This window comes from Anomaloglossus baeobatrachus, chromosome 4 (assembly GCF_048569485.1).
Source record: "Anomaloglossus baeobatrachus isolate aAnoBae1 chromosome 4, aAnoBae1.hap1, whole genome shotgun sequence".
NCBI lineage: Eukaryota > Metazoa > Chordata > Amphibia > Anura > Aromobatidae > Anomaloglossus > Anomaloglossus baeobatrachus.
The window spans coordinates 61,399,424-61,423,060 of NC_134356.1; the positions used below are offsets into that span (position 1 = coordinate 61,399,424).

Genomic DNA, 23,637 nt, shown 5'->3' on the forward strand with positions numbered 1-23,637 from the left:
GACGTTAAGCAGAGGGCGCAGTGTGTCCTGGAGGAAGTACAGCAGAGGGTGCAGTGTGTCCTGGAGGACGTTAAGCAGAGGGTGCAGTGTGCCCTGGAGGAAGTACAGCAGAGAGTGCAGTGTGTCCTAGAGGACGTTAAGCAGAGGGCGCAGTGTGTCCTGGAGGAAGTACAGCAGAGGGTGCAGTGTGTCCTGGAGGACGTTAAGCAGAGGGTGCAGTATGCCCTGGAGGAAGTACAGCAGAGGGTGCAGTGTGTCCTGGAGGACGTTAAGCAGAGGGTGCAGTATGCCCTGGACGAAGTACAGCAGAGGGTGCAGTGTGCCCTGGAGGACGTTAAGCAGAGGGCGCAGTTGTGTCCTGGAGGAAGTACAGCAGAGGGCGCACTGTGTCCTGGAGGAAGTACAGCAGAGGGCGCAGTGTGTCCTGGAGGAAGTATAGCAGAGGGTGCAGTGGTGCCCTGGAGGACGTTAAGCAGAGGGTGCAGTGTGTCCTGGAGGAAGTACAGCAGAGGGCGCAGTGTGTCCTGGACGAAGTACAGCAGAGGGTGCAGGGTATCCTGGAGGAAGTACAGTAGAGGGCGCAGTGTGTCCTGGAGGAAGTACAGCAGAGGGTGCAGGGTATCCTGGAGGAAGTACAGTAGAGGGCGCAGTGTGTCCTGGAGGAAGTACAGCAGAGGGTGCAGGGTATCCTGGAGGAAGTACAGTAGAGGGTGTAGTGTGTGTTGCTGGAGGTTTGGCACAGTGTTCACAGCATGTCCATCAGAGAATGTAGGGTTTACTGCAAGACGTTCATCAGTTTGTACAGAGCAAGTCCACCAGAGGGCGCAGTGTGCACTGCAGGAAATTCAGAAGAGTGTACACGGCACATACACCAGTGAGAGTAGTGTATCCTTCAGGAAGTTTAGCAGGGTATGCACAGCACGTCCACCAGAGGGCGCAGTGTGTCCTGCAGGAGAATTAGCAGAGTGTACACAGCACGTCCACCAGAGGGCGCAGTGTGTCCTGCAGGAGAATTAGCAGAGTGTACACAGCACGTCCACCAGAGGGCGCAGTGTGTCCTGCGGGAAGTGCAGCGCTTGGTACAGAGCGCCGAGCACGTCCCGCTCTATAGCTGGGTCCTAACATGGTGCAGGAGTTCCAGGTCCTCAGATGTTACTCCTGTCACTTCTTCCAGGTGCACCCGGTATATTTCGCTCTTTCGTTGTTTTCCGTGTCCCGCCATTTTTGTTGAGTGCTGTCTGACATGAGACCTGTCCTTTTCTGTGCAGGTTAAAAAGAACAAGAAATGGTCGTGTAAGCTGTGCGGGGAGAAGCAGACGCTGCTGAAGGTGGGTGCGGGGGTCCGCACTGCCGCCCCTAATGCTGCTGTCACAGGGAAAGTGGCCTTGCAGCAGCCAATCAGAAGGCTGCTTTCCTGCACATGGGGGCGCAGCTGTGGTTGCTATGAGCAACAGGACTTTTTTTTTAATTGTTTATTTTTGCTCCCTCTTTTCAAGAGCTGTAATGTTCTTTTCCCCATTAACATCGCAGTGTAAAGACTTTGCAGGACGAGTTGTAGATGTGAATGACCCCATTTATTTTCTCACATAATGTACTCCAAAAAGAACAAATTCTGTGGAGAGGGGGTCTGCGGCGTCTATTGCGTGTGTGGGGGAGAGGGGGTCTGCGGCGTCTATTGCGAGTGTGGGGCAGAGGGGGTCTGCGGTTGTCCTTACGAGTGTGGGGGAGAGGAGAGGGGGTCTGCGGTGTCTATTGCGAGTATGGGGGAGAGGGGGGCTGCGGTGTCTTGCGAGTATGGGGGAGAGGGGGGCTGCGGCGTCTATTGCGAGTGTGGGGGAGAGGGGGTCTGCGGTGTCTATTGCGAGTATGGGGGAGAGGGGGGCTGCGGTGTCTATTGCGAGTTATGGGGGAGAGGGGGGCTGCGGTGTCTATTGCGAGTATGGGGGAGAGGGGGGCTGCGGCGTCTATTGCGAGTATGGGGGAGAGGGGGGCTGCGGCGTCTATTGCGAGTGTGGGGGGAGAGGGGGGCTGCGGTGTCTATTGCGAGTATGGGGGGAGAGGGGGTCTGCGGTGTCTATTGCGAGTATGGGGGAGAGGGGGGGGCTGCGGCGTCTATTGCGAGTGTGGGGGAGAGGGGGGGCTGCGGCGTCTATTGCGAGTGTGGGGGGAGAGGGGGTCTGCGGCGTCTATTGCGAGTGTGGGGGAGAGGGGGTCTGCAGCGTCTGTTTTGAGTATGGGGGAGAGGGGGTCTGCAGCGTCTATTGCGAGTGTGGGGGAGAGGGGGTCTGCGGCGTCTGTTTTGAGTATGGGGGAGAGGGGGTCTGCAGCGTCTGTTGCGAGTAGGGGGGAGAGGGTCTGCGGCGTCTGTTGCGAGTAGGGGGGGAGAGGGGGTCTGCGGCATCTGTTGCGAGTATGTGGGAGAGGGGGGTCTGCGGCGTCTGTTGCGAGTATGGGGGGAGAGGGGTCTGCGGCGTCTGTTGCGAGTGTGGGGGAGAGGGGGTCTGTGGCGTCTGTTGCGAGTATGGGGGGAGAGGGGGGTCTGCGGCGTCTGTTGCGAGTATGGGGGAGAGGGGGTCTGCGGCGTCTGTTGCGAGTAGGGGGGAGAGGGGGGTCTGCGGCGTCTGTTGCGAGTATGGGGGAGAGGGGGTCTGCGGCGTCTATTGCGAGTGTGGGGTTAGGAGGGGGGTCTGCGGTGTCTATTGTGCAGGGATTCTCCAGGTCGGAGTTGTCATCAGCGCCACCAAACTCATTATGTGTTTTTATTAACTCTATATATATTTTAGCAGTTAAAAATTATTTAAGGGGGGGGAGTTCACTACTCAGCATTAGTGGCCACATCCCTATAAAACTCGTAAGGAAGACTTTTTCTCAAATATCTTGTATAGTACATTCTGCCTCTGAGCGGCGCTATTGTGGTCCGCTCATCCCCATCACATGAGCCCCCGGGCTCCGTGACCTCTGATGTCCGGTGATGTCACGTTAACGTCCAGTTGACCTGATGTCACCGAGGCCGGCCCCAGTCTCCCTGGGTGACTGGGCTGTGGGGCAGAGTGTCACCGCTCATCACAGCCCAGAATTGCTCCTGCTTGCGGCGCTCTGCTGTGAAGGAGAGAGCACGCGCAAGGTGCTGCACTGTGACGCTGGGCTACGATGTGTACAGTGAAACACCGTTGACAGCCCAGTCACTCACAACTATCGGCCATTCTACTATACAGTGTCCACCCTGCAGGAAATCACTATGAACGGCTCACTCTCTCTCAACCTTGTGTTCCGGTAGGTTTATGGTCAAGGTTCGGGGGCCGACTGCAGGCACCACGTCCAGAAGCTGAACCGTCTCCAGGGGCAGGTGGAGCAGGCGGCTACCAGCACTGATGGGTAAGATCTCTAAAGCTGGGCTCAAGCTCTCATAAAGGGGAGGTCTAGAGTGCAGAAGACATCCCCTCACTGCTGGATAGGTTCTGACCCCCCACTGATCCTGAGAACTGGGGCCTGAAGAGCCCTGTGTGAATGGAGTAGGGGTCTCTTATGCCATTCTTAATGGGACCACTGGTCTTCCTCACTACCACGAATTAAGTGGCATGCACATGATCAACTACCTATGGCTTGTATGTGGTATTGCAACATTGAAGTAAAAGGAGATGAGTTGCAATACCAGGCACAGCCATTGGTCAGTGGTGGCGCTGTTCACAGAAGAAAGCAGCCATGTTTCTAATCCAGACCCAAGTGCTGGAGTAACTGTACACAATAGTGTAACCCACTGATCATTCCCAGTCTCCATTTGCTTTAATAGTGATATTTGTACTAAACAAATATCTATAGAGATGAGGGAGAAGTCCTGACAGATGATCTGACGCTGCTTTTTGTCTTGTAGCGAAAACCATCCAAACACTGTCTCTAACGAACACATCGGTGAGGAATCAAATGAGAGTCTTGAGGCGTCACAGGTAACGTCACCCCTTTTCAAACAGGCGATTTTTACGTTTTTGCGTTTGCTGTTTTTTTCCTCCTTTTCTTCCAAGAACCATAACATTTTTATTTTCTTTGTCGCTCCTAATTGGGAGACCCAGACAATTGGGTGTATAGCTATGCCTCCGGAGGCCACACAAAGTATTACACTAAAAGTGTAAAGCCCCTCCCCTTCAGCCTATACACCCCCCGTACTGCTACGGGCTCATCAGTTTTTATGCTTTGTGCGAAGGAGGTCAGACATCCACGCATAGCTCCACAGCTTAGTCAGCAGCAGCTGCTGACTATGTCGGATGGAAGAAAAGAGGGCCCATAACAGGGCCCCCAGCATGCTCCCTTCTCACCCCACTCTTGTCGGCGGTGTTGTTAAGGTTGAGGTATCCATTGCGGGTACGGAGGCTGGAGCCCACATGCTGCTTTCCTTCCCCATCCCTCAATTAGGGCTCTGGGTGAAGTGGGATCCCATCGGTCTCCAGGCACAGGAGACCGTGCTCCATCCACAGCTCCTGAGGACCCTGCTGGATAGGAGCCGAGTATCGTTCAGGGACATGGCCCTGCTACTTGGAGGTACTCTGTGTCCCCGTGGGGACCGCGCACAGCAACACTCCAGCATTGCTGGGTGTGCTAGTGCACCGGGGACAGCAGCGCTGGCTGCATTTATGCCACTATACACTTCAGCGTCGCTGAGTGTATTTGTGTAGGGGGACTGCCGCGCTGACCGCCGCTGCCATGGTTATCCCTGCGGCGCGGCTGGGACTGTTAGTGCGCCGGGGACTTCCGCGCCGACCGCGCTTATACGGCGGCCGCGCTTATAACTATAGTCCCCGGCTTCTGCGGCCTAGTCTCATTCTTTTCCCGCCCCCAGCCCTGCCAGTCAGGGGAAGGGCGGGACGCTGTACAGGTCAGCAGCACTGAGGGCTGGAGCATGCTTTGCATACTCCACCCCCCTCACTCTGCACAGTGGGGCACCAGTTCCCGCACTTTTCTGGGTCACGCCCACGGCTCCCTCCTCTCCCCAGGACGCTGGCAGCCATTCCTCTCAGCTCTGCTAACGCTGGAGAGGAGAGACAAGCTCAGAGAGACCCAGGCAGGAATTCTGGTGCCCACACAAACGCTTTGCGCAGGCGGTAAGCAGCACCTGTGGTGCTGGCCCCACTAGTGCAGAAGTGTATTTATAGTTTATATGATTATAGTCTATACTTTACACTGTAGGGTGCACTGTTGATTTGTGGCTATTTACCCTCCTGTATTGCTCAGAGGAGACAACAGCATGTCGTCCACAAATAGCAAGGGTGCCATGGCACAGACTTACTATGCTGCCTGTGCAGCATGTACGGCCATACTGCCGGCAGGTTCCACTGACCCTCATTGTGTGCAATGCTCGGCCCCTGTGGCACTTTCTCAGCCGGAGCCTCTGCTGGGGGTGGCCCAGGGAGAACCACCTGTTAACACTGTCCAGGTGACAGGGACGGTTGGAACAGCAATGTCTTCCCGGGGTGTCTCATGGATCCCAGGGTGAGGTCTCTGACACGGACCGCAGCCCCAGACCGACTAAGCGAGCTCGCTATGAAATTCCCTCGACATCATCACAATGTTCAGGGTCTCAGCGAGAGGACTCTCTGTATGATGAAGCGGAGGTAGCTGATCAGGATTCTGATCCTGAAGCCGCTCTCAACCTTGATACTCCTGATGGGGACGCCATAGTGAATGATCTTATTGCGTCCATCAATGAAATGTTCAATATTTCTCCCTCAGCTCCTCCAGTGGAGGAGTCAGCTTCTCAGCAGGAGAAATTCCGTTTCAGGTTTCCCAAGCGTACAAAGAGTATGTTTCTGGACCACTCTGACTTCAGAGAGGCAGTCCAGAAACACCGAGCTTATCCAGATAAGCGTTTTTCCAAGCGCCTTAAGGATACACGTTACCCTTTTCCCCCTGACGTGGTCAAGGGCTGGACTCAGTGTCCCAAGGTGGATCCTCCAATCTCCAGACTGGCGGCTAGATCCATAGTTGCAGTGGAAGATGGAGCTTCACTCAAGGATGCCACTGACAGACAGACGGAGCTCTGGTTGAAATCCATCTATGAAGCTATCGGCGCGTCTTTTGCTCCAGCATTCGCAGCCGTATGGGCACTCCAAGCTATCTCAGCTGGTCAGGCGCAAATTGACGCACTCACGTACGTCTGCGCCGCAGGTGGCGTCCATAACCTCTCAAACGTCGGCATTTGCGTCCTACGCTATTAATGCTGTCCTGGACTCTGCGACCCGTACGGCGGTTGCAGCCGCCAATTCGGTGGTAATACGCAGGGCCTTGTGGCTGCGGGAATGGAAGGCAGATTCGGCTTCCAAAAAGTGCTTGACTGGATTGCCATTTTCTGGCGACCGTTTGTTTGGTGAGAGATTGGATGAAATCATCAAACAATCCAAGGGAAAGGAAACATCCTTACCCCAAGCCAAACCAAAAACACCCCAACAGAGGAGGGGACAGTCGAGGTTTCGGTCCTTTCGGGGTGCGGGCAGGTCACAATTCTCCTCGTCCAAAAGGCCTCAGAAGGATCAGAGGAACGCCGACGCATGGCGGTCTAAATCACGCCCTAAAAAGACCGCCGGAGGTGCCGCTACCAAGGCGGCTTCCTCATGACTTACGGCCTCCTCACACCGCATCCTCGGTCGGTGGCAGGCTCTCCCGCTTTTGCGACACCTGGCTGCCACAAGTAAACGACCGTTGGGTGAGAGACATTTTGTCTCACGGTTACAGGATAGAGTTCAGCTCTCGTCCTCCGACTCGATTCTTCAGAACATCTCCGCCTCCCGAGCGAGCCGAGGCTCTTCTGCAGGCGGTGGGCATTCTGAAGGCAGAAGGAGTGGTGGTCCCGGTTCCTCTTCAGCAACAGGGTCACGGTTTCTACTCCAACCTGTTTGTGGTTCCAAAGAAGGACGGGTCCTTCCGTCCTGTTTTGGACCTAAAACTGCTCAACAAACACGTAAGGACCAGGCGGTTCCGGATGGAATCCCTCCGCTCCGTCATCGCCTCAATGTCCCAAGGAGATTTCCTAGCATCGATCGATATCAAGGATGCTTATCTCCACGTACCAATTGCTCCAGAGCATCAGCGCTTCTTGCGCTTCGCCATAGGAGACGAACACCTTCAGTTCGCGGCACTGCCGTTCGGCCTGGCGACAGCCCCAAGGGTTTTCACCAAGGTCATGGCTTCAGTAGTTGCGGTCCTCCACTCTCAGGGTCACTCAGTGATACCTTACTTAGACGATCTGCTGGTCAAGGCACCCTCTCAAGAGGCATGCCAACACAGCCTCAACGTTACTCTGGAGATTCTCCAGAGTTTCGGGTGGATCATCAATTTTCCAAAGTCAAATCTGACACCGGTCCAATCACTGACATATCTTGGCATGGAGTTTCATACTCTTCCAGCGATAGTGAAGCTTCCGCTGGACAAACAGCGTTCACTACACACAGGGGTACAATCTCTCCTTCAAGGTCGGTCACACCCCTTGAGGCACCTCATGCACTTCCTGGGGAAGATGGTGGCAGCAATGGAAGCAGTCCCTTTCGCGCAGTTTCACCTGCGTCCTCTTCAATGGGACATCCTACGCAAGTGGGACAGGAGGCCGACGTCCCTAGACAGGAACGTCTCCCTCTCTCAAGCAACCAAAGCTTCCCTTCGGTGGTGGCTTCTTCCCACCTCATTATCGAAAGGGAAATCCTTCCTACCCCCATCCTGGGCGGTGGTCACGACGGACGCGAGCCTGTCAGGGTGGGGAGCAGTTTTTCTCCACCACAGGGCTCAGGGTACGTGGACTCATCAAGAGTCCTCACTTCAGATCAATGTTCTGGAGATCAGGGCAGTGTATCTTGCCCTAAAAAGCGTTCCAGCAGTGGCTGGAAGGCAAGCAGATCCGAATTCAGTCGGACAACTCCACAGCGGTGGCTTACATCAACCACCAAGGTGGGACACGCAGTCGGCAAGCCTTCCAGGAAGTCCGGAGGATTCTGCTGTGGGTGGAAGCCACAGCATCCACCATATCCGCAGTTCACATCCCGGGCGTAGAAAACTGGGAAGCAGACTTTCTCAGTCGCCAGGGCATGGACGCAGGGGAATGGTCCCTTCACCCGGACGTGTTTCAGGAGATCTGTTGCCGCTGGGGGATGCCGGACGTCGACCTAATGGCGTCACGGCACAACAACAAGGTCCCAACATTCATGGCTCGATCTCAAGATCACAGAGCTCTGGCGGCAGACGCCTTAGTTCAGGATTGGTCGCAGTTTCAGCTTCCTTATGTGTTTCTTCCTCTGGCTCTGTTGCCCAGAGTGTTACGCAAGATAAGGGCCGACTGCCGCCGCGCCATCCTCGTCGCTCCAGACTGGCCGAGGAGGTCGTGGTACCCGGATCTGTGGCATCTCACGGTCGGCCAACCGTGGGCACTGCCAGACCGACCAGATTTGCTGTCTCAAGGGCCGTTTTTTCCATCTGAATTCTGCGGCCCTCAACCTGACTGTGTGGCTATTGAGTCCTGGATCCTAGCGTCTTCAGGATTATCTCAAGAGGTCATTGCCACTATGAGACAGGCTAGGAAACCAACGTCCGCCAAGATCTACCACAGGACGTGGAAAATATTCCTGTCGTGGTGCTCTGCTCAGGCGTTTTCTCCCTGGCCATTTGCCTTGCCCACTTTTCATCTCAATCAGGACATCTCCTTACCCTCGTTTTGTCCTCATCCAGTTCACCAATGTGAAAAGGATTTTCACTTGTTAGATCTGGTGAGAGCACTCAGACTCTACATTTCTCGTACGGCGCCCCTGCGCCGCTCCGATGCTCTCTTTGTCCTTGTCGCTGGCCAGCGTAAAGGGACACAAGCTTCCAAATCAACCCTGGCTCGGTGGATCAAGGAACCAATTCTCGAAGCTTACCGTTCCTCGGGGCTTCCGGTTCCCTCAGGACTGAAGGCCCATTCTACCAGGGCCGTGGGAGCGTCCTGGGCCTTGCGACACCAGGCTACGGCTCAGCAGATGTGTCAGGCAGCTACCTGGTCGAGCCTGCACACTTTCACGAAACACTATCAGATGCATACCTATGCTTCGGCAGATGCCAGCCTAGGTAGGCGAGTCCTTCAGGCGGCAGTTGCCCACCTGTAGGACGGAGCCGTTACGGCTCTATTATGAGGTATTATTTACCCACCCAGGGACTGCTTTTGGACGTCCCAATTGTCTGGGTCTCCCAATTAGGAGCGACAAAGAAGAAGGGAATTTTGTTTACTTACCGTAAATTCCTTTTCTTCTAGCTCCAATTGGGAGACCCAGCACCCGCCCCTGTTTTTTGTGTACACATGTTGTTCATGTTAAATGGTTTCAGTTCTCCGATATTCCTTCGGATTGAATTTACTTTAAACCAGTTTATAATTTTTTCCTCCTTCTGGCTTTTGCACCAAAACTGATGAGCCCGTAGCAGTACGGGGGGTGTATAGGCTGAAGGGGAGGGGCTTTACACTTTTAGTGTAATACTTTGTGTGGCCTCCGGAGGCATAGCTATACACCCAATTGTCTGGGTCTCCCAATTGGAGCTAGAAGAAAAGGAATTTACGGTAAGTAAACAAAATTCCCTTCTTTCCTTCCACATAGCTGTGTGAGGGCTTGTTATCTACAGGACAAGAATTAGTTTTTAAGGAAACCATTCACTAGACTGGAAAAACAGTATAAAAAAAAATTGAGAATACAAAATTCTACAATTGTTTTTAGGTTTTCTTTTTACAATATTCATTGTGCGTTAATAATTACCTGGAAATACGAATCTCCAGGTCCGTACGATCACAGTGATGCCGAACATGCAAACATTAAAAAAAACTTTGCTTGTGTCACCAATTTCTGATACCTGTAATGTTTTTGTTTCTATATTGATGGAGTATTGTGTGCCCTTGTTTTCTTGGGTGCAGTTGGTTTTTGTGTTGTTGAGCTGACGGGGGGTTTTTTTGCTACCATTTTGAGGTAATTACCGTATTTTCCTTTTTATAAGATGCACCGGATTATAAGACGCACCCCAAATTCAGAGCAAGAAAAGGTGGAAAAAAAGGGGGTCTGTTTTATAATCCAGTGGTGTTTTACCGGAGGGGGCAGTAGCGATGGTAGAGGAGGCTGGGGCTGCAGCGGAGACTGGGTTTCAAGCTGCGGCGGAGGCTGGAGCTGCCATGCTTGGGCTCGGGCTGCTGCGGCTGCAGATGGTGAGGTCTTCAAAAAAATGGCGCCTGGAGTCAGTGCAAATTGAGCTCTAGGCTCAATGGGAAACTGAGATCTCATCTGCGCAAGCGCCACCTCCGTGACAGCTTGAGCTGATATATATATATATATATATATATATATATATATATATATATATATATATATATACATATACACACTAGTTGTACTACCCAGCTTCGCCCGGGTTAATAACTGTTGTTAACAAAACATTAACAAAAATGTATTTCTTTGTCGCTCTATTGGGAGACCCAGACAATTGGGTGTATAGCTACTGCCTCCGGAGGCCACACAAAGTATTACACTTAAAAGTGTAAGGCCCCTCCCCTTCTGCCTATACACCCCCCGTGGGATCACTGGCTCCTCAGTTTTCATGCTTTGTGCGAAGGAGGTCAGACATCCACGCATAGCTCCACTGTTTAGTCAGCAGCAGCTGCTGACTATGTCGGATGGAAGAAAAGAGGGCCCATACTAGGGCCCCCAGCATGCTCCCTTCTCACCCCACTTTTGTCGGCGGTGTTTGTTAAGGTTGAGGTACCCATTGCGGGTACGGAGGCTGGAGCCCACATGCTGCTTTCCTTCCCCATCCCCTTAGGGCTCTGGGTGAAGTGGGATCTTATCGGTCTCCAGGCACTGAGGCCGTGCTCCATCCACAGCCCCTGGGAATCTGCTGGACATGGAGCTGAGTATCCTCAGGGACATGGCCCTGCTACGTTGAGGTACTCTGTGTCCCCATAAAGGGGACCGCGCACAGACACACGGCAGCACTGCTGGGTGTGTTAGTGCGCCAGGGATGGCGGCGCTGCCCGCACTGGTGCCATCGCACACTACAGCGTGCTGGGTGTGTTAGAGTATTGGGGGACTGCCGCGCTAACCGCCGCTGCCATTTTTATCTCAGGCGCGGCTGGGACTTGTGGTGCGCCGGGGACTTCCGCGCCGACCAGGGCTTATATGCCGGGCCGCGCTTATCACTCTAGTCCCCGGCTTTTGCGGCCTACTCTCACTTCGTTACCGCCCACTGGCCTGCCAGTCAGGGTAAGGGCGTGACGCTGCACAGCACGGCAGCGCTGAGAGATGGAGCATGCTTTGCATACTCCACCCCTCTCACTGTACACAGTGTGAAACCGGATTCCCGCACTTTCTGGGGCACGCCCACGGCCTCCTCCTCTACACAGGACGCCGGAAGCCATTCATGTCAGTTTTTTCTATGACTGAGAAAAGAGACAAGTTTGGGAAGACCCTGGCAGGGATTCTGGTGGTCACACAACCGCTGTGAGCGGGCGGTAAGCAGCACCTGTGGTGCTGACCCCACTAGTGCCGAAATGCACATATAGATATATGCTTGTACGCTATACATTGCACTGTTCGGTCGCACTTTTGTGTTTTGGCTATATACCCTCCTTGATTGTTCGGGGGAGATAACAGCATATCGTCTGTGAAAAACAAGGGTGCAGAAGCACAGGTTTTCTATGCAGCCTGTACAGCATGTACGGCTATACTGCCGGCAGGTTCCACGGACCCCAATTGTATGCAATGCACGGCCCTTGTGGAACTTACTCAGCCGGAGTCTCTGCTAATGGTCCAGGTGATGGGGACGGAGTTTGCAGTATTTACTTCAGACTTTCTGAGACTATGGCTAAGATACTAGAAGCCTTGCAGTCCAGACCGGTCCCTCAGACCATGGGCTCTGTTGATTCATTGCCCCTGGTCCCCCCCCCCCCAGTTGGTACAACAAGGTGCTCCTGGAGTGTCTCAGGGATTCCAGGGTGAGGGGACTGACTCGGACCGCAGTCCCAGACCCCCTAAGCGACCTCGCTGGGAGCATCCCTCGACGTCACCGCATCATTCAGGGTCTCAGCATGGGGACTCTCTCTATGATAAGGCGGAGGTATCTGATCAGGATTCTGATCCTGAGAACGTTCTCTACCTGGATACACCTGATTGTGACACTGTAGTGAACGATCTTACGGCGTCCATCAATCATATGTTGGTTATTTCTCCCTCAGCTCCTACGCCTGAGGAGTCAGCTTCTCAGCAGGAGAAGTTCCGTTTCAGGTTCCCCAAGCGTACATTGAGTACGCTTTCTGGATCACTCTGACTTCAGGGAGGCAGTCCAGAACCACCAGGCTTGTCCAGATATCGTTTTTTCCAAACGCCTTAAGGATACACGTTATCTCTTCCCTTTTGACGTTGTCAAGGGCTGGGTTCAGTGTTCCAATGTGGACCTCCTATCTCCAGCGGCTAAATCCTTAGTTGCAGTGGAAGATATGGCTTCACTCAAAGATGCCACTGACAGACAGATGGAGCTCTGGTTGAAATCCATCTATGAAGCTATTGCCGTGTCTTTGCTCCAGCTTTCGCAGCCGTCTGGGCGCTCCAAGCGGTCTCAGCGGCTCAAGCGCAAATTGAAGCAGTCACACGTATGTCTGCGTCGCAGGCTCCGTCTTTAACATCTCAAACGTCAGCGTTTGCGTCATACGCCATTAATGCTGTCCTGGACTCGGCGAGCCGGAAGGCGGTTGCGTCCGACAATTCAGTGGTAATACGCAGAGCCTTGTGGTTGCGGGAATGGAAGGCAGATTCTGCTTCCAAAAAGTGCCTAACCAGTTTGCCATTCTCTGGTGACCGCTTGTTTGGTGAGCGACTGGATGAAATCATCAAACAATCCAAGGGAAAGGATACATCCTTTCCTCAGGCTAAACCGATCATACCCCAACAGAGGAGGGGACAGTCGAGGTTTCGGTCCTTGCGGGGCGCAGGCAGGTCCAATTCTCCTCGTCCAAAAGGCCTCAGAAGGATCAGAGGAACTCGGACGCGTGGCGGTCTAAATCACGCCCTAAAAAGACCGCCGGAGGCGCCGCTACCAAGGCGGCTTCCTCATGACTTACGGCCTCCTCACACCGCATCCTCGGTCGGTGGCAGGCTCTCCCCCTTTTGCGACACCTGGCTGCCACAAGTAAAAGACCATTGGGTGAGAGACATTTTGTCTCACGGTTACAGGATAGAGTTCAGCTCTCGTCCTCCGACTCGATTCTTCAGAACATCTCCGCCTCCCGAGCGAGCCAAGGCTCTGCTGCAGGCGGTGGGCATTCTGAAGGCAGAAGGAGTGGTGGTCCCGGTTCCTCTTCAGCAACAGGGTCACGGTTTCTACTCCAACCTGTTTGTGGTTCCAAAGAAGGACGGGTCCTTCTGTCCTGTTTTGGACCTAAAACTGTTCAACAAACACGTAAGGACCAGGCGGTTCCGGATGGAATCCCTCCGCTCCGTCATCGCCTCAATGTCCCAAGGAGATTTCCTAGCATCGATCGATATCAGGATGCTTATCTCCACGTACCAATTGCTCCAGAGCATCAGCGCTTCTTGCGCTTCGCCATAGGAGACGAACACCTTCAGTTCGCGGCACTGCCGTTCGGCCTGGCGACAGCCCCAAGGGTTTTCACCAATGTCATGGCTACAGTAGTTGCGGTCCTCCACTCTCAGGGTCACTCAGTGATACCCTACTTAGACGATCTGCTGGTCAAGGCACCCTCTCAAGAGGCATGCCAACACAGCCTCAACGTTACTCTGGAGATTCTCCAGAGTTTCGGGTGGATCATCAATTTTCCAAAGTCAAATCTGACACCGGTCCAATCGCTGACATATCTTGGCATGGAGTTTCTTACTCTTCCAGCGATAGTGAAGCTTCCGCTGGACAAACAGCGGTCACTACAGACAGGGGTACAATCACTCCTTCAAGGTCGGTCACACCCCTTGAGGCGCCTCATGCACTTCCTGGGGAAGATGGTGGCAGCAATGGAAGCAGTCCCTTTCGCGCAGTTTCACCTGCGTCCTCTTCAATGGGACATCCTACGCAAGTGGGACAGGATGCCGACGTCCATAGACAGGAACGTCTCCCTCTCTCAAGCAACCAAAGCTTCCCTTCGGTGGTGGCTTCTTCCCACCTCATTATCGAAAGGGAAATCTTGCCTAACCCCATCCTGGGCGGTGGTCACGACGGACGCGAGTCTGTCAGGGTGGGGAGCGATCTTTCTCCACCACAGGGCTCAGGGTACGTGGACTCAGCAAGAGTCCTCACTTCAGATCAATGTTCTGGAGATCAGGGCAGTGTATCTTGCCCTAAAAGCGTTCCAACAGTGGCTGGAAGGCAAGCAGATCCGAATTCAGTCGGACAACTCCACAGCGGTGGCTTACATCAACCACCAAGGTGGGACGGGACACGCAGTCGGCAAACCTTCCAGGAAGTCCGGCGGATTCTGCTGTGGGTGGAAGCCACAGCACCCACCATATCCGCAGTTCACATCCCGAGCGTAGAAAACTGGGAAGCAGACTTTCTCAGTCGCCAGGGCATGGATGCAGGGGAATGGTCCCTTCACCCGGACGTGTTTCAGGAGATCTGTTGCCGCTGGGGGATGCCGGACGTCGACCTAATGGCGTCTCAGCACAACAACAAGGTCCCGGCATTCATGGCGCGGTCTCACGATCACAGAGCTCTGGCGGCAGACGCCTTCGTTCAGGATTGGTCGCAGTTTCAACTCCCTTATGCGTTCCCACCTCTGGCACTGTTGCCCAGAGTGTTACGCAAGATCAGGTCCGACTGCCGCCGCGCCATCCTCGTCGCTCCAAAATGGCCAACGAGGTCGTGGTACCCGGATCTGTGGCATCTCACGGTAGGCCAACCGGGGGAACTATCAGACCGACCAGACTTGCTGTCTCAAGGGTCGTTTTTTCCTTCAGAATTCTGCGACCCTCAACCTGATGGAGTGGCCATTGAGTCCTGGATCCTAGCATCTGCAGGGTTATCTCAAGGGGTCATTACCACTATGAGACAGGCCAGAAAACACACATCTGCCAAGATCTACCACAGAACGTGGAAGATATTCTTATCTTGGTCCTCTGCTCAGGGAGTTTCTCCCTGGCCAATTGCCTTGCCTACTTTCTTTCCTTCCTGCAATTCGGTTGGAAAAAGGTTTGTCGCTCGGTTCCCTTAACGGACAAATCTCAGCGCTCTCTGTATTTTTTTCAGAAGCGCCTAGCAAGACTACCTCAGGTACGCACGTTCCTGCAGGGGGTTTGCCGCTTAGTCCTTCCTTACAAACGACTGTTAGAACCCTGTGATTTGAACAGGGTGCTGATGGTTCTGCAGAAACCACCATTCGAGCCTATGAGGGATTTTTCTCTCTCACGCCTTTCGCAGGAAAGTGGTTTTCCTAGGGGCAGTCACTTCACTTCGGAGAGTGTCTGTCGGGGCAGCATTGTCGTGCAAAGTCCCCTTCCCGGTGTCTCACCAGGTCAAGGGGTTCTGCGTCCGGTTCCGGAATTTCTCCCTAAGGTGGAATCCCCCCTTTCATCTCAATCAGGGTATCCGTACCCTCTGTTTGTCTTCATCCAGTTCACCAATGTGAAAAGGATTTGCACTTGATTAGATCTGGTGAGAGCACTCAGACTCTTCATCGATCGTACGGCGTCCCTGCGCCGCTCGGAAGCACTCTTGTCCTTGTCGCTAGCCAGCGTAAAGGGTTACAGGCTTCCAAATCAAGACTGGCTCGGTGGTTCAAGGAACCAATTCTCTAGCTTATCGTTCTGCTGGGCTTACGGTTCCCTCAGGGCTGAAGGTCCATTCTACCAGAGCGGTGGATGCGTCCTGGGCTTGAGGCACCAGGCTACGGCTCAGCTTGTGTGTCAGGCGGCTACCTGGTCCAGCCTCCACACTTTCACGAAACACTGTCAGGTGCATACCTATGCTTCGGCGGATGCCAGCATAGGCAGACGAGTCCTTCAGGCGGCGGTTGCCCACCTGTAGAAAGGGGCCGTTTTACGGCTCTATTACGAGGTATTATTTTACCCACCCAGGGATTGCTTTTGGACATCCCAATTGTCTGGGTCTCCCAATAGAGCGACAAAGAAGAAGGGAATTTTGTTTACTTACCGTAAATTCCTTTTCTTCTAGCTCTAATTGGGAGACCCAGCACCCGCCCCTGTTTTTTTGTATACACATGTTGTTCATGTTGAATGGTTTCAGTTCTCCGATATTCCTTCGGATTGAATTTGCTTAAACCAGTTTATTGGCTTTCCTCCTTCTTGCTTTTGCACTAAAACTGAGGAGCCCGTGATCACACGGGGGGTGTATAGGCAGAAGGGGAGGGGCCTTACACTTTTAAGTGTAATACTTTGTGTGGCCTCCGGAGGCAGTAGCTATACACCCAATTGTCTGGGTCTCCCAATTAGAGCTAGAAGAAAAGGAATTTACGGTAAGTAAACAAAATTCCCTTCTCTGCACACAAAAATCACAAAACAAATAGAGAGAAATGTAATTATTAAGAGGCAAAAACTAAGCTAATAGAAGCATTTCAAAACAGATTTAACTAAATTGGCCAAGTAATGTGCTCCATCTGTCGCTTTTCCCGGGCTGTCGCTTTTCCCGGGCTGTCGCTTTTCCCGGGCTGTCGCTTTTCCCGGGCTGTCGCTTTCCCCGGGCGGTCGCTTTCCCCGGGCTGTCGCTTTCCCCGGGCTGTCGCTTTCCCCGGGCTGTCGCTTTCCCCGGGCTGTCGCTTTCCCCGGGCTGTCGCTTTCCCCGGGCTGTCGCTTTCCCCGGGCTGTCGCTTTCCCCGGGCTGTCGCTTTCCCCGGGCTGTCGCTTTCCCCGGGCTGTCGCTTTCCCCGGGCTGTCGCTTTCCCCGGGCTGTCGCTTTCCCCGGGCTGTCGCTTTCCCCGGGCTGTCTCTGTCTATCCGTCTCCCCAACGACATCTTATTACCTCACATATAAGCTTCTTATACTATGAATGTCTTTTGTTCCTATAGCAACCACTCGCAGCTCCTACTAATAACCTGTAGTTCCAGGCTCCATTTACTTTAATTGAGCCATGTTTTTTGGAGAGTAACTGTAAAGCGCGGGGTTACATTTTCCTGTCAAAACATAGTCTACGACGTTCTCTGGGTCAGATGAGGTGTCTGTGCAAAATTTCGTGATAGTAAATGCGACAGTGCGAATACACTTTTCGTTTCACTTTTTCCCCAGTATGTAGATAGGGGCAAAATTGATTGGTAAATTGGAATGCGCGGGGTTAAAATTTCACCTCACAACATAGGCTATGACGCTCTCAGGGTACACACACACACACACACACACACTCGGCTTTATATATTTGATATATAATATATAAATGTGTATGTATGTATATATATATAATATACACACCGTATTTTTCGCTTTGTAAGACGCACCTGATTATAAGACGCACCCCCAAATTTGGTGAAGGAATAGACATTTTTAAAAAATGGGGTATGTCTTATAATGCCAGTGTCCGTCTAACAAATCATATAGGGTATATGTCCCTCATAGCCTCCCCATCCTAAAATTAGCCCGCTTAATGTGGATATGGCCACCTTATATTGAATATAGCCCCCTTGTGCTGGCACACATCCCCCAGTGATGCCACATGTCCTCTATGGCTGGCACACGGCACCTATGGCTAGCACACGACCCCTTGTGGCAAGCGCACAGCCCCCAGTGATGCCACACGGTCCCCTGTGGCTGACCACGGCCCCCAGTGATGCCACATGTCCCCTATGGCTGGCACTTGGCCCCCTGTGGCTGGCACTTGGCCCCCTGTGGCTGGCACTTGGCCCCCTGTGGCTGGCACTTGGCCCCCTGTGGCTGGCACTTGGCCCCTATGGCTGGCACTTGGCCCTCTGTGGCTGGCACATGGCCCACTGTGGCTGGCACACATCACCCTGTGTTAGATATCGCCCCCATGCTGCTGCTTTTAGTAAAATAAACTCTTTCCTTACCTACTCCAGCGCTGTCCTGCCTCGTGTCTCCCTCCGTGGGGTTGAGCTCCTCCTGTCTCCTGCACTTCCTACTTCCTGGTTCTCGTGCGGTCATGTGATCGGCACAGCAGAGCGGGCACAGCAGAGCGATATCTCTGCGTGCCTGATGACAGCAGCAGGAGGGAGAATGGGGAGATCAGCGCTGGAGGAGGTAAGGAAAGAGTTTTTTATTTTACTATGGGCAGCAGCATGGGGGCATATCTAACACAGGGGGGCATGTGACATCAAAGGTGAGCACAGGCACATATAATATGCGCCGCTCCCCCAGCCCATCGCCGCGCGGTGCGGTTTCAGCACCATGGTGATGGACAGCGGCTGTGCATATTATATGAGCGGGAGCAGGAGATCTCCCACTGTAGCCTTCACCAGCCTCTACCAGCCTCCCACAGCCTCCAGCACGGCTCCAGAGCGGCCCCCACCTCCCCTGGACCCTGCAGTATATAATCCATATATTCGGATTATAAGACGCACCCCCTACTTTCCCCCAAAATTTGGGGGAACAAAAGTGCGTCTTATAAAGCAAAAAATACGGTATATACGTGTATATATATAATGTGTATATGTGTGAAATAACATTATTATTCTACACAGGAGGCCGCCAGGAGCCGCTGGAATAAATATCTGGAGGAAAAAAACAGTGAAGAAGAGGAGGGTCACATCCCTACTGATCACGAGCACTACTACCCTCATCAGGATTGTACACTGAGAGCTGTCAGGTTATACGTCTTCTCCGCTATTTCATACATATATCTACAAACTAAAAACAAACACATGCTCCTCAAATATAGTGGCTACTATTCTGCCACTGATCATCACTGAGCGCTCACCCTACTTTTCCAGAACAAATGGAAAAACAACTATGCTGTTAATTCCTCCTTCTGTTTTACTATCATTATTGGATGTTGTATTATGCAATATTTTGTTTATTATTTCTTTATTATCAATAATATGTGTATAACATTTAATCTTTCATTTTAGGAAGCGGAAGCAGACCCCGTACCATGAAGGAGATTTTTACAAGGAGGATATGAAAGAAACTATTTCAAAGAAGAACAAAATCTACCAGGTGGGTGTTACAGGCGTAAATAACGTGTGTAATCCAGTCTGAGATCTCCTGATATGTGATAGATTGATAGATCACGTTGGTTAAAGCCTGCTTTACACGAGACAATAGATTGTGCGATAGCACAATCGATCGTACCCGCCCCCGTCGTTTTTGCGTCATGGGGGGCGCACAAACTCGTTGAACCCCCGTCACACGTACTTACCTTCTGGACGACCTCGCTGTGGGCAACGAATGTCCACTTCCTGGAGTGGGCGGGACGTTCGGCGTCACAGCAACGTCACACGGCAGGCGGCCAATAGAAGCGGAGGGGCGGAGATGAGCGGGATGTAAACATCCCGCCCGCCTCCTTCCTTCCATTAAGCCGTCGGGTGCCGCGGGAGGCAGGTAAAGCTGCTGTTCATCGTTCCCATGGTGTCACACGGAGCGACGTATGCTGCCACGGAAACGATGAACAACCGCCGCCATTTTAATTAAACAATTATATGAAACCTAGCGATGTGTACACGACTCAAGATTTGTGAGCGATACTGCGTCGCTAGGAGGTGTCATACGAAACCACGTTGTGCGGTATGCCGGATGTGCGGCACGAAAACCGTGACCCCCCAACAACATATCGCACAATCTATCGTCTCGTGTAAAGCCCGCTTAAGTCTTGGACCAATCCTGACAATCCTCTGTAGGATCCGATTACTTCGGGTAGCATTCTTCTCAAAGACATCTTATGCAGTTCGAATTTTTACTTGGCAACTGGATTTCATGATAAATCCTAGAATAATGTATTGTAAGCTGATTTACGTAGTTATTCTTCCCTGGAGTTATTGCTTACACACCATACAATCTCTTGAGTCCCTGTGGGCCTGTAATATGGACCTGTATACAGTGTGTCCACCCATATCATGTCCATTGCCATTAACTTGAGAACGGCGGCAGCTATAGGCATAGAAGCGGTGTCTAGGTATAGTAAAGTAGCCATGCGTTATGCAATGAAACCACGTATAGTGCCACCTGGTGGAAAACAACGGAGTTAGCATTTTTATTTCCAAAACGGAATGAGAAAGAGAAAAAAAGTGAATTACAAAGTTGCAGGGCATCATCAATTCAATACGAATCGACACCTTGCATACAGAAATGCTATGATATGAAACCCATGACCCACCAAAACATTGAATGCTGGTCATGCATATGGCGCTCATTTAACTTTGATGCTCAAAGTGGCCCCCGTCAGCTGCAATGCACATCTGGACTCTGCACAGCATACTGTATCTTGCTGCACGTTGTGCAATATGGTAGGTGACACATTTGCACAAGCATCTGTGATACGTCGTCGTAGGTCCTGCAATGTTGGTGGAGGGGTCGCATACACCTGCTGTTTGATGTGACCTCACAGAAAGAAGTCCAATGGGGTCAGCTCAGGAGAGTGTGGAGGCCACTCCACACAGCCACCATACCCAATGACATGTAGGAAGGTCTCCATGAGGTATCGCTTCACGTCCGCAGCCTTGTGAGTTTTACACGTTCTAATCATAGCATTTCTGTATGCAAGGTGTCGATTCGTATTGAATTAATGATGCCCTACAACTTTGTAATTCACTTTTTTTCTCTCTCTCATTCAGTTTTTGAAATAAAAATGCTAACTCCGTTGTTTTCCACCAGGTGGCGCTATAGATGGTTTCATTGCGTAGCGCATGGATACTTTACTATACCTAGACACCACTTCTATGCCTATAGCTGCCGCCGTTCTCAAGTTAATGGCGGTGGACAGGATATGGGTGGACACACTGTATACTTCTATGTGCTGCCACATAGGGTCCGTGCACACATTTTAGCCACTGAAATCACCCTTGGTTCACAATGATTCAATTATAATGTAAAACTGTACTTCACATTAGTTTTTAGTGTTGCTTTATTGAGCCATATTATGGAGCTTTCCACTGCAATTTTATTTGCACTGCTTTATTTTTTCCATTTAGAGTGGGAGCCCATCAGAAACAAAATCATTTTGTTGCAGAACATCAGAAGACATGGGATGCCTGAAATGGCACGATGAACCTATATCCCATACATTACCCCCGCACACCAGCAATGAAACAGTTCTTCCTATGAACCCATCAGAAGGACGTTTTAAACAATCCACCTGTAGTACTGCCAGCGTCCTGAAGAGGGAGCCCAAAATGGACACGTTTTTTAATTGTTTTGACCGCAGTAAGAAGATTGGGCCAGATAACTTCGGAAGTAACAGCCAAGATATTCGGCTGAATAATGAGCCTCCTACATCAGATAGATTATCTGTAGTGATGTCCACTTCAGGATCAAGTCTGGGCAGGACGGAGCAGAGATCAGACACGATCCTTGAAACTAGTTCTCCACCGAAACCCATCATTCAATCTAATCTGTTCCAGACTGATGAAGATTTTGATGATGACTATTAAAGTGAACCTGTCAGGTCCAATATGCACCCAGACCCATGAGCAGTTCTGGGTGTATATTGCTAATCCTGCCTAAAGCTGGTGTCACACATAACGACGACGACAACGACGTCGCTGCTACGTCACCATTTTCTGTGACGTTGCAGCGACGTCCCGTCGCTGTCGCTGTGTGTGACATCCAGCAACGACCTGGCCCCTGCTGTGAGGTCGCCGGTCGTTGCTGAATGTCCAGCTTCATTTTTTGGTCGTCACTCTCCCGCTGTGACACACACATCGCTGTGTGTGACAGCGAGAGAGCGACGAAATGAAGCGATCAGGAGCCGGCACTGGCAGCTGCGGTAAGCTGTAACCAGCGTAAACATCGGGTAACCAAGGGAAGACCTTTCCCTGGTTACCCGATGTTTACGCTGGTTACCAGCCTCCGCTCTTGCTGCCAGTGCCGGCTCCTGCACTGTGACATGTGGCTGCAGCACACATCGGGTTAATTAACCCGATGTGTGCTGCAGGAGAGCAAGGAGCCAGCGCTAAGCGCGGCTCCCTGCTCTCTGAACTGTGACATGTAGCTGCAGCACACATCGGGTTAATTAACCCGATGTGTGCTGCAGGAGAGCAAGGAGCCAGCGCTAAGCGCGGCTCCCTGCTCTCTGAACATGTAGCACAGCGACCTTATGATCGCTGCTTCTGCTGTGTTTGACAGCTAAGCAGCGATCATAACAGCGACTTACAAGGTCGCTGTTACGTCACCGAAAATGGTGACGTAACAGCGACGTCGTTGTCGCTGTCGTTTAGTGTGACACCAGCTTTACTGTCCCTATATCTAGTAGCATAGATAAAGGGATCTTTAGAAAAAGTATTTCTAAACATCCTTTATGATATGCAAATGAGCACAGGGGCGATAGTTCCCCTGACTAGTCCACCCTCTTAGCACACCCCACAGAAGTATGCTAACATGCTAACATGCTATTCAATGCCCATTGTCATCAGCATAGTCGTGCGTACATGTGTCCGATGTCACCGCCTTAGATGCCAGGTTTAGGGTCAGTGCGCATGATCAGAAGTCCCGGTACTAGACCTCTGAAGCCGGGACACGTACACCCAAGACTTCTGATCATGCCTATTGAGCCTAAACCCGGCGATAACGGACACAGGTAAGCATGTTACTGCCAGTGATGCAGGGCTTTAAATAGCATGTTAGCACACTTACAGGGGCATGCTTAGAGTGCAGACTAGTCGGGGGAAATAATGTCCTTGCAACTAGTCCCTGGCCTCATTAGCATATCATGAAGGATCTTTAGAAATACTTTTTCTATAGATCTCCTAATATAAGCTACTAGATGCAGGGACAGTTAGGCGGGGATTAGCGGTGGTGTAGCGGGGTCACAGGAGCCAGGGGCGGTGCTAGAGTAGGGCAATGCTGCAGGTGTCCCAGATGCTTTGTTGGCAGTGCGGGCTTCAAAGAAATTGCACCCGGAGTCGGCGCGTGCGCAGATTGAGCTATCAATTCAATGACAAGCAGAGATCTCATCTGCGCATGCTCCACCTCAGGGTGCCATTTTTCTTAAGTATGCTGCTGGGAGATCAAAGGGCCGGAGGCAGCGCGTGCGCAGATTAGTTCTTGAGCTGAGAGCTCCATCTGTGCATGCGCCGACTCTGGGCGCCATTATTTGAAGCCTGCAGTGCCAACCACGCACCGCCTACTCCCCGCAGTTGGCACAGTACCCATTCTCCACCTCTTGGTAAGCTACAAATTTTTGGATGGAAACGTGCGTCTTATAATTCGAAAAATACAGTATGTGCTCTAAGACCCTCAAATCCTGCAGCAGAAATCTGTCTACACCCAGAGACTGCTTAAATCTTCAATTAGTTGTCTTGTTTTATGTTTCACGTTCTGCAGCTTATTCACTTTGCTGCCATTTTTAGGACAATCATTGCCAGTCAGGAGCAGAAAAGCATGTTTTTGCCTTTTACCCAATGGTAGCAATAATATCACCAATGTACTAAGAATGTTTACTAACATTTATATTAAAAAAATGAACACTTACTTCTTTTCCTTCACTTATGAGGATCTTGTGTTTCCCCTCTTTACTGGTATAGCAATACTGTGTGTACA

General features: G+C 51.9%; 1 protein-coding gene across 1 annotated transcript; it reads left to right on the top strand.

The window, feature by feature from the left end:
* The first annotated feature begins 1,097 nt into the window (after window positions 1–1,097).
* Window positions 1,098–21,628, top strand: MRNIP (MRN complex interacting protein). Its single transcript, XM_075342237.1, has 7 exons — window positions 1,098–1,183; window positions 1,269–1,328; window positions 3,278–3,375; window positions 3,872–3,944; window positions 18,627–18,751; window positions 19,014–19,101; window positions 21,072–21,628. Exons 1-7 carry the CDS (start codon window positions 1,124–1,126, stop codon window positions 21,528–21,530), a joined length of 963 nt encoding a protein of 320 aa, XP_075198352.1. The 5' UTR covers window positions 1,098–1,123; the 3' UTR covers window positions 21,531–21,628.
* The last annotated feature ends 2,009 nt before the right edge of the window (window positions 21,629–23,637 follow it).

Bases quoted from the DNA above. Each gene is read 5' to 3' on its own strand.
- MRNIP (XM_075342237.1), top strand. From the start codon at position 1,124: ATGGTGCAGGAGTTCCAGGTCCTCAGATGTTACTCCTGTCACTTCTTC. The intron at 1,329-3,277 runs GTGGGTGCGGGG...GTGTTCCGGTAG, and splicing joins AGAAGCAGACGCTGCTGAAG to GTTTATGGTCAAGGTTCGGG. The intron at 19,102-21,071 runs GTGGGTGTTACA...TTTTCCATTTAG, and splicing joins AGAAGAACAAAATCTACCAG to AGTGGGAGCCCATCAGAAAC.